The sequence below is a fragment of the Chenopodium album genome, chromosome 9 (assembly GCF_948465745.1).
Source record: "Chenopodium album chromosome 9, dcCheAlbu1.1, whole genome shotgun sequence".
NCBI classification, from domain to species: Eukaryota; Viridiplantae; Streptophyta; class Magnoliopsida; order Caryophyllales; family Amaranthaceae; genus Chenopodium; species Chenopodium album.
This window is the reverse complement of record NC_137842.1, coordinates 56,922,754-56,934,117: the sequence shown is the minus strand read 5'-3', so window position 1 is coordinate 56,934,117 and position 11,364 is coordinate 56,922,754. Positions and strand designations below refer to the sequence as shown.

The 11,364-nt window shown below is 31.5% G+C and overlaps 1 protein-coding gene across 1 annotated transcript; it reads left to right on the top strand.

Moving 5' to 3' along the window:
* Window positions 1–1,070: 1,070 nt before the first annotated feature.
* Window positions 1,071–11,078, top strand: LOC145557769 (uncharacterized). Its single transcript, XM_081618946.1, has 7 exons — window positions 1,071–1,191; window positions 9,168–9,350; window positions 9,443–9,546; window positions 9,793–10,008; window positions 10,085–10,177; window positions 10,439–10,552; window positions 10,635–11,078. Exons 1-7 carry the CDS (start codon window positions 1,071–1,073, stop codon window positions 11,076–11,078), a joined length of 1,275 nt encoding a protein of 424 aa, XP_081475072.1.
* The last annotated feature ends 286 nt before the right edge of the window (window positions 11,079–11,364 follow it).

Here is an 11,364-nt window from a genome sequence, read left to right as displayed (position 1 = left end):
TTACACTCTTTTTTTTCATAGACTTAAATAATCCTCAGTTACACTACTTGAGAAATCTCAAATCTAAGTGATATAATTAGTTTGCCAGATAAACAAATTAATCTAATTTTATTTAACAATATGAAATAAGTCACCAAACTTCAAATCATTAGAAGGAGAAGAGACGACACACATAAAATCATTAGAAGGAGAATACAAACCTGCTAGTATAGAATTCAAGGCAGCCTGGTGATATTGTATAAAGTACTGCAGAAAAGAATGTCGAGATTCAGAGAGTGTAATAAACAAAACAAATAGAGCGACTGTTATGATGGTAACCATAGATTGATCAAAAGGCCTTGATATCATGCATGTCAGCATTGATACACCTAGGAGTGTCAAAAAGAGGGATGATACCACTAGGTTGTAGAGAAGTACCTATTGAGAAACACCAGTGCAAAATTTGTAATAATTTCCATCACCATTAGTGATAGTTAAGTAACTTCTTGAATGCCAGCCAAAGAATGGGAAAGGGATGTAATAAAATGAATATATTTAGCAGAATAACCCCCTATAAAAACAAGAAGAAATACATTTCATGGGTTTCTGCATGGCAGCGTCTACTGCATCATGGATTTCAGAATTGTGTAATTCATAAAAGCTGCTCCACTTCTGGAACTCTCGAGTTGTAGTAAAACAACTCTAACAGAGCAAATAGATGAGACTAAGGCTATGTTTGGATAACAAAAAATGGAAGGAAAGGAAGGGAAGAAAAAGGGAGGGAGACAAACTTCCTTGTTTGGATAAAATGTTGGGGGAGGGAAGGGGAGGGGGAGGGAGGGATCCATTTTCCCTCCTCCTTTAATAAAGACCATCCCTTCAAAATTGGAGAGATTTGGAGGGAAAATGGAGCTCATCATTTCCTCCATTTTCCCTTCCTCCCCCTTCCTCCTATTTCCCTCCCTTCCATTTCCCTTCTAATTTGTTATCCAAACATAGCATAATGAACTACTTACGGGGAATTATGTGTTTCACAAAGATGGTACGCCAAAACTACTCCACCCTTAACTATATCATTCTATCCTCATTATATGGAAGATATTGTGACTGATAAACAGCAAGGACACAACCCAAGTCGGGTTAAGATAATGGTGCTGCTAAGGTTTTATGTCCAAGATAAAATTCTTAGATGTAAGGTTCTTCTATTTGCAGGTATAAATTTGTAGGATAATTAAGCAATAAAGCAACACTAGCCATAACAATTCACTTGATTATTAATTCGATTAACTTAATGAACATCATTATCTCTCAGCTTTTAATTTATGATTCGAATCAAGTACAACAAGCACACAATAGTGCGACAACAAGTGGCCAGCAGCAGTATTATCACAAAAACAGGAAGGGATGAAATAGTAGGGTAGCAACAGAGGGAAATACTAGGGAAGCAACAACATAACGACTGCATTTTACTATCAAATAAATTTACATATATACAAGTTTCGAAAACAAATCGAATACGAGACACTGTTAAGTGAAACAAAAGCTACTAATAGAAATCCATGAATACACACGCTTATACAAGCAACATCATTGAGCTAAACAAGCAGCTTTTGGCAAAAGTAATAATAAAACAAAAACAAAAAAAACAAAAGCCACCCCTTTAGATGGTATGTTACTGAGGCTCCACTGGTGCCTAAGTGTCAACAATGAGTGGTGACCCTGTAATCGCTTAGATCCACCTAACTTCTGAGATAACGAATCAAGGTGATTAAAATCACCCTGAACAAGAATATTAGGGGGCAAAGAATGGAACAAAAGCTGGTTCCAGACAGCAGAACGCAACTCAAGGTAAGGCAAGCCATACAAAAGGACTAGAGTCCATTCATTCATAGCATAGTGACACACATCTGAGACAGAGCAAATAAAAAAGTTTGGTACATTTCACCCTAACCGACAAGGGTATACTCATTATCCAAAACATTCAAATGTAGCATGTAGAGTAGACTCAATACCATTCCCACAGTCACACACACCGCGTTAGAGAGAAAATGCATATAATGTAGCCTTTCTCAAACTGCAAAGAAGCCCTTACAGGCCCTCCAAAGTGTCTAAGCTAATTTCTATTATGTGTCCATATTTCCATTTATCATCCACAAGAAGGGAAAAATAAAACCTTTTACAAAAATATTAAGTATAGATATTATGTGTCTAGTATAAACAATACTACAGAAAGGCATATTTTTCTCAAGAAAGGGTATGTATATCCTGTTAACTTCACTGATTCAGCACTACATTTTCCAATTACCACATCGTGGTTCCATCAATGTATAGGTCTCTTATATGATAAGCTGCTGCACAGCTCTCACTAGAACTTTTATCGATGGTTGAAATACTAAGAAGAAATTAGAGGGTATATGATGTTCTAACCAATTGGACGCAATCAGTAGATAGCATAAACAATATATAGCCCCAGAAAAAAAAATTAATAATGTTGATGGCAAATATATAATCCAATAACAGACACTATTGACATTTATAAACAAGGTAGTTTTCTTCTTAATTGTCTACAATGTACAGCCAAAAACGATTACCTGCATTCCATGTTTTTTTGCACCTTTTGCATCAGCTAGAGGCTGTCATGAAACAATGTTCTATTTTAAAATGCAATCTAGCTAGTGAAATCAGTCCTCGAAAACGCATCAGGCATCATATTCATTGATGAAACTGATTAACTTTTTGATCGCTAATGATCGATTAAACGAGTAATTCAAAAGACATGCTTGTCAACCCCACCCTAATAAAAATAACAACTGCAGAAATTAAGCATTCTATTGATCATAAACATTACAAATAAGGTATCAAATGAACTTAGAAAGCAATCATAAATAAAAAAAATTACTGAAAACCCAACAAAAGCAATTACAAACTTAGTGTATTGGGTTTACTTAATCTTACTAATTCCCGGGAAGCATAATGCACAGGACCTAGAAAAATTATGGAAAACGATTATGCAGAATTCTTGGGAAAAAAAAAATAGAACTAACTAGAAAATATGGAAAAAGATTATGCAGGTATCATCAACTAGAACCTAGAAAAATACAGCAAAAAAATGGCAAAATTAATTATACGATATACCACTGAATAAAACGTGAGGAACACTCTTCAATTTCTACAAAATTAACAATTATTAAATAAAACCCAAAAAATTCAGGCTAAGCAATATAACCCAAAAAAATCAAATATTTTTCAGAACTCAATGCAGATCCGACCTCAAATCACCCATAAAATGCCCAAAAAAAAAAATAAAAAAGAGCAAAAACAACTAAATCAAGTAATTATTAATACATCAGCTAATTTGCTGATGGTGACTAGATTGAATACAATTTCACTACCCATGGAAACCTCAAATTGATATCACTCATATAAAAAAAGGAAAAAAAAATAAAATTAAACCAATAGAAACCACAAATTGATTTGAAAAAACCTAACTTTAGAGAAGTATTAAATTTCAGATCTTGGAGAGAAGGAAATTACCTATGAATTATAAATTTCCCACTTCAGTTGAGAATAGAGTAGGGTAGAAATGGAGAGTATGGAGTACGGAGTATGGAGCATAAGTGAAGGGTGATTTCCCATTAGAGAAGTTTTAGTGTTTTAGTTCGATTTTTCACATCTTTTTCTTTTCATTTTTTTAATTTCATTTACATGTACTTAGAGGAGTTGGAGGGAGTTTATCCGCCAAAATTACTTCTGGAAGGATGAATTTTCCCACAAAATTTTAACCAAGTTAAATGCTTTATTGATGAGGTAGTTTTCCCACAAATTTTTAACCAAGTTAAATGCTTTATTGATTATGGAGGTAATTTTCCCTCCTAAATTTTCATTTAAAATTTGTAAAATTTATAAACAACTTTATTTGTAATATTGTAATTCCATAACCGAGTTTCTCGTTAAATTTAAGATATTGTACAACAATTACATAGCACTTGAGACATGAATAAATATAAATTTACCCGTTCAAAAATATATGTTTATATATGTATATATGTTTATATATATATATATATATATATATATATATGTAGTTGTAAAATTGCACTACAATGATAAGACAAGCATATGAATTTGGAAAATTTGATTCATTTATATGTTTATATATGTATATATGTTTATATATGTATATATATATATATATATATATATATATATATATATATATATATATATATATATATATATATATATGTAGTTGTAAAATTGCACTACAATGATAAGACAAGCATATGAATTTGGAAAATTTGATTCAAGTAATATAAATCAATAACAATACACTAAAAGACACACCAGCAATGACACGTGTCATCTTCTGATGTGTCCTTAGTATATTTTTTTAAAAAAAAAACTTTTATAAAATTGATAAAAATATACGTAAAATATTTACTTCCAAAGTTTAGGAAAAAAAAATTGTAGAATAGTACATTTATAAACTTAAATATCTAACCATATCTTTGTATAAATAAATTCTTATATTAGTAATTACTTTTTGATGTATACTATTTATAGTAAAAACATATCATGAATATATATCTTTCAACTTAACATAGTTGGTGAATGAAAAATTATCATTAATTGAAAAAAAAAAATGCTATCAAGGTTCAAAATAGAAGAAAGCAATATGATATGAATTCAACAAAGATAAAAAAAATAAAAATAAATAAAAAAAATTAAGTAGCTTGATTTAAGATAAAATAAAATAAAAATTAAATTGATACTCCATGACAAAGATTGAAAAACCGTGCATGGCACGGGATCTAACCTAGTTTATTAAAATAGTTTAGTTTGGTGGATGTGTAAAACATAAATGATATAATTGAGTAGTAAATATGAGCATATAGTTGAAAAACTGCATATGACGTAATAAGTTGCGATAGCCAAAGACTAAAATATTATGTAGCATTACTAGGTTTACTCTAATCGTATCAACTTTTAATTCGAGATAGTTTACCTTCAATTGAAAACCCTGTTATGAGTCGTACTTGATTAAAATAATTGAAACATGGTTGTTAAAACATCTTATAACAATAAACTAATTACTTTGATAATGTTGTTAATAAGTTTTTATGGGTCCATTAATTTTTTAAGTTACTCTTTGACTCATTCTTAGTTTAAATGGTTATTTAAGCCTTTGGTAAACAAATTAAAGGATATATATACATATGTAATAACCTCATCAAATATTCAAATCTTAGTTGTAAGAAAGAATCATAATATTATTCATTACTGATCGACTTTATAGCAATGTTTTGTGTTGTTACATGACTTGTACTATGTCTTAGTGATTGATTGCCAAAGTTCACTTTAAAGTCAATTAATAATATTTTAGTAACTCAATGAAAGACTTTAATTCAAACTCTATAATGTCAGCTGATTTATTTCATTCTTCACGTATGACAAACGAGAACTTTAACCATCAATAACTGTTATCATAATCTATAAGTAAAAATTATTCTCTGGCTATATATGTTCAAATAAATGAAACATTTTCTTAATTTAATAAATTTTCTCTTTTAATTTTGAAATAATATACTATCTATCTACTTTTTAATTAATTTAACTAACCTTCCTAAAATTCCGTGAAAATTAAAAATTTTCATTTATTTAAACACAAAGGGGGTTCAAATTTAACTATATGAAAGGACGTAATTAGCTTATTGATAGGCTCATAACAAATTTTTACATGAATATGTTTTCCCTTCAAATAATTCATAAAAGATGAGTGATTAATAGCGTAAAACCCAAACATAATCTATTAATCTAGATAGGCAAAACTACACGAACCTAATTACCCGAGCTTTATTTGACCTGGTTAAGCTAAAGTACAACTATTGACATGATGTAGTTTTTTAGTGGCATGGTGCGTTCATCCTTGTAAATGTGACGTAATATAATTACTAATTGACTAATTTGAATTTATCTTAAAGTATCTAGAATAACTTATGTATACATCCAGTGTACAATAATTTACAGTACATCAAGGGTCACTTTTATAAAATTTAGGGTCAATTTTAAAATTTTTTGGGTAACTTTTATCAATAATGAATAAATACTTCGTAATTTTTATTTATGTTAGGGTAACTTTTATTCATACTAAGGTAACTTTGGCTCAATTTAGGATAACAGATGTACAATATTTTGTTGTACATCCGATTTATTTAAAAGTTTGTCAAGTATCTGTCCAAAATTGACCCGATCTGAACATCACTTTGTCCAATATATATCGAGACTGAAGATTTATGCAACTTCTAAAGGTTAAACTAGTGTACGATGTAGTATTGCATACATTTTTTTTTTAGAGAATTGACAACACATTATATTATTATTATAATTATATTATAATATCATTAATAAATATTTCCCATAAGGTAAAAAAAATAATAATAAAGCAAAATCAAAACACAGAACCCAAAACTAATTAGGCGCTTAAACTCACTTTCATGTTTAGTTAGCCGCCAATATTAAACAAAAGAAATAAAAAATAAAAATCATCTAAACATTGTAAAACCTTGTTTTATTTGAGAGTTGAGACTCAGAGCAGTTCGCACCCAAACGCTAAAGAGTGAAAGGCAAATTCGTTGGATTCGTGTAAAGACCAATTGCAAGACAAATTCCTTCAATTCGTTGAAAGACCAAGGTAAGATAGTATTCATAATTCGTTTTTGTTAGCTTTCACGTTTTATTGTATGTAATCTATGGTAATTTAACTATTTTGTGATTTTGGGGTGAATTCTATGTTCAATTGATTTGTATTATTTAATTTTCTTAAATTCGAATGGTATCATAATTGTTTTAGATTAATTAATTAAATTTTTGTAAATTAAAGGTTAATTGAATTGATTTTTTTGGGTATCATCTGTTCTATTTTTTTAGGTCAATTATGTGATAATTAATTTGTAATTTGCTTTCTTTGTTCATATTAGTTCTTTGCATGCGCTGGTAATTGATATGTTTGCTTTGGATTCTTGTGAACAAATCAATTTAGAAATATGATATGCACAAAATCTGATATGTTGCTTGTATGCGATGATACATTGGTTCTGATCAGTCTACTGCTTGTAAAATTGATATGTTCTTCTTAACTGATATGTTGTTTGCATCTGCTGAAATATTTATTATGATGCTAGATAAAATTGATATGTTTTTTCTTAACTGCTATGTTGTTTTGATGTGCTTATATATGCTTATGATCAGTCTAATAGGATATGTGGGGAGGGGTTACATTTGATGGGGCAGATATGACATTATCATCTTGCAATGGCTAGAATGCCACATTGCTAACTGGATTTGTCGGGGTTCTTTTTTAAGACATTGAGATGTATTTTTCCCCGGACCTGTGTACAATTAAGCGATACATTATGTTTACTAAATATCTTCTCCTTGTCTTCTCATTTCTTTTAATTATTCTCTGAAGTCATTATACTACAAAACTCAGTTAACTAATGTCTAGTCAGATCAAAATCATAGATCAAAAGAAGGAATACATCAACTTTTGCACTAAAAGCACTCAAAGTTCTTTTAAAAAAATAGTAGTTGCTAGCTCATCGTGACCTTATAATGTGGCATTTAGTTGGCAATGTGGCATTCTAGCCATCGTGACTTATGTATGACTACTGAATAATTTTTTTTTTTTAATTATTATTATGATTATTACTTTTCAATTTTTTTAATAACTATCTCTCTTTGCATTCATAGCTTTTATTTCCCCATGGATACTCTGGATGTTCACAAGAGGTTAGAGTGGATGAGGTGTGCTAATAGGACAGACAATCTATATATAAATGGAGTTAATTCTTTTCTTCAATTTGCTTTTAGTGACTTAGAAACAAATAGTGATTTAGGAGAGGAGGAAAAGAAGGTACCTTGCCCTTGTAAGGAAGGGGGCAGGTGCAGCAAGGGGCTGATTTACAACTCCAGCTAATCGCTAGTCTGTTTTCCTAATTCCTGGAAAAAGGGATCATCGATTATTGACTTGCTATAGACTAAGTAATCTTGCTGTAAACTAATAGAACAGTGAAATGAAAGAGAGGAAAGCTTGAGGATTTTTTTATTGAAATTGATAATAACGGCTACAAACCTACTGCTAATGCTACCACACTAAAGGTGGAATCTTGGAGGCTATACTACTACTACTACTACTACACTAGATTAATTGTAAAACTCACATAATCTTTTTCATTCTCTCTTTCCCCTTAAATACTAAGCATTCCCCTTTCCCTCATGTAACCTAGCAATTAAAACAAGCTATTACTGCTGCCCTGCTCCTGTATTCTTGCGCCTGCTCCTGCTGATCCATTGCATGACTTTATTGTTGTTACAACGTGTGTTACTATAGTTATTGTTTTCCTATTTTAGCCTTTTACAATAAAAGGATTAGCAGTTGATGAGCATGAATTCGACTTAGTGAGCTAAACTTCATGACCTTATAGTTTTATAGATTCAATTCATAAGAATATTTATTGTGTAACTCCAGGTTTAATAAGTGCCCGACCAATTTTCAGTTCTTAAATCCAAGCATAGGGATGTATTTCAGAGTTCGTATAAGTTGTCTTCCTAGCCTTGCAATTGTAGCTAATACTTTGTCCTCTTGCAATGCTGTTGCTTTTCAAAAGTAATTATAAAAAATAAAATTCTAGCATTTGGTCTATGTAGTGAAGAGCTGGCATCCAACTTAAATATTTGCTTTTTAAAAATGCTTCTTAGTATGCTGCACAACCAGCAAAAACTTGCACTAAGCTATCACTCCAACCTTTTGCCAGTAGGCCAACATCTAGAATCTCAAGCCCTATATGCACTACACCACAAACTTTGTATCTATTTTTTTATATATATATTTCTTCATAGTAGTTAGTAACCATGCATATGAAATTTTGTTTTCTTCTGTATACTTAAATAGTTTACAATTTTAGGTTTCCTTTTAAGTCCTTTTGACAAGGGCCTTGCTTTTCTGTATACTGAAGTGCGTTATAGGTTTTGTGATGAATTAGTAAAATATCAATTAACCATACTCATGGGAAAGTTTGTGGATGCTATAAATTCAATCTCATCACTCAGAGAGTTTCAGCAACAATTAAAGCCAATCCTTTCTCAACACTTCTATAAAGACTTGTTTTTTAATCTATACATGTAAATAGAATACGATGAAGAAACTGGAGGGACAAGGGAGAATAATAACACCATAGAGGGGGGCTTTGATGAGGAAGGACGACAGATAGGTCAACCACTTGAACTTCAAGATGCATCTTTGGATACTGAACCATTGAACGACGAGGAACTCATGACTGTAGCAGAGAATGAAGACCTTAACATTTCATCAGGTTTGACTTTGTTATCCCTTAATACATATATATATGACAATATGCTTCAAGTCATGTCAATTCACTACCCAGTGAGCTTATGCTTGATACAGGTGCTGCTAAAAAAAAAAGAGGAACGGTATATTGTAGAAAGCTTACCCTGTTACCTCCTGGGGAAAAACTGAATGTGGAGTTTGACGATGATGGTGTTGCTATGGTGATAATCCATCATTATTTTCGTTCTTCTTGGGTCAACAAGTTCGAAATAAAGCTGTATGTTCTGTACAAGTTAAATGTTGGGACGAGTATAAATCTGAAACATTAGACCATTTGTGGGCTTGCATCACGGTAATATGCTATCATAATTAACATGTTTACGAGGTTTTTTTCTTTCTCTTATTAACAAGGAAACATTGTCAACTTGATGTAAGAGCATTAATTAATTTATTTCTGTCTTTTGCAGGAGAAGTGGTCATTTGATGACCCTGAAAATAGGCGGGAGTGTGTTATGAAACATGCACAACGTTTATTTAGAGGTGCTAGGAGCAAATTGAAATCAAAGTACTTTAATGATAAAAACTTGAAAACAAAAGAAGAACGTCTCAAAAATAAGCCTAGTCATCTGACTAAAGTCGAATGGAAGTTTTTGGTTGATTATTGGAGTGAAGAGACGGTTATGGTAAAATACGCATATAGTATATCTTTATTCTTTTATTAATTAACATATATTATTGATTAAATCCTTTTTACTGTAGGAGAAAAGCAAAAAAGCAAGTGAAAGTAGGGCACATCAAAAGATGCCTCACTATAATGGCACTAAAAGTTTCGGTCGCACTAGACAAGAAATAGTATGTAACAACTATTCTTTCTAATTTTAACTTTTAATTGTGTGACCTGTTGTATGTATGAACATGGTGGAAGGAGGTGGCTCATTACACCCCCCCTCCCTGCCTGCACACCAGCCCCGACCCCCTCCTGCCAGATGACAGCTACCTGCACATACCTGCATATGTACCCTCCGTACTTGCACACCAGCCCCCTTCCCTAGATTGCAAACGTACATTAATTAGGAGTGTAATTTGATTCTAAAAACTTTGTAATGTTTGTAGAGGAAGAAGAATGGTGGGAAGTGTTCTCGAGTTGATGTATTGGTTGCAACTCGTACAAGAAAATCTGAGAAGGCTGTGAATGCATTAAATTTGGCAAATAACACCCATGCAATAGTAAGTTTATGAATTTTATGTTTGTTATTTTTCATTTAACATTTACCATCTTATCTTCTAACTTAATATTGTTTATTCATAGGATGAGATAAACAAATTGAAAGAACAAAGAGAGCAAGGTCTTAATGAGAAAACAGATGAGCAAATTATTCAGGATGTGCTTGGCAAAGATACACATGGGTATTTGAAAGCTTATGGACCTGGTAGAAGTATTACGCAACATTTTAAAGTAAAGCCCTCTCGAATTGATCTTACTCAAGAGGTGAATGAAGTTAAAAAGAAAGCAGATCAAGCAATTGAAGATGCACGAAAAGAAGCTGAAAATGCTAGAACAGAAGCAGAACAAGCTAAATTAGAAGCTGAACATGCCAAAAAAGAGGCGGAAGCTGTTAAGAATGACGTGGACAGAAAAATTGCTGAGAACAATGCAGTTTGGGAGAAGAAGTTTAGTCAACTTCTGGATTTTCTCGGAGCAGGAAGTTCATCAGATACTGATGATTTAGGAAGTCAAGGTTCAAAGGAATGAAGTAAGTAATGCTATCTTCACCTGTATGCATTATAAATGTTTTCTTATATTCAATACGATTGTTGACATTTTTTAAAGCTAAAGAATCTTGACCTCTTACGATTGGCTTATAAGCCTTCCTAAAATTTAAAATATTCTCTTAAAAGCCTAATATATTTTTGAAACATGTTTTATTTTCTTAGAACCTGCTGTATTATTTTGTAAATGTTGTATTTATCAAAAACTTGTTTGGAAACCTGTTAATCAACCTTGGTACCAGTTTTTTTTTTATTATTTTTTTTTATCC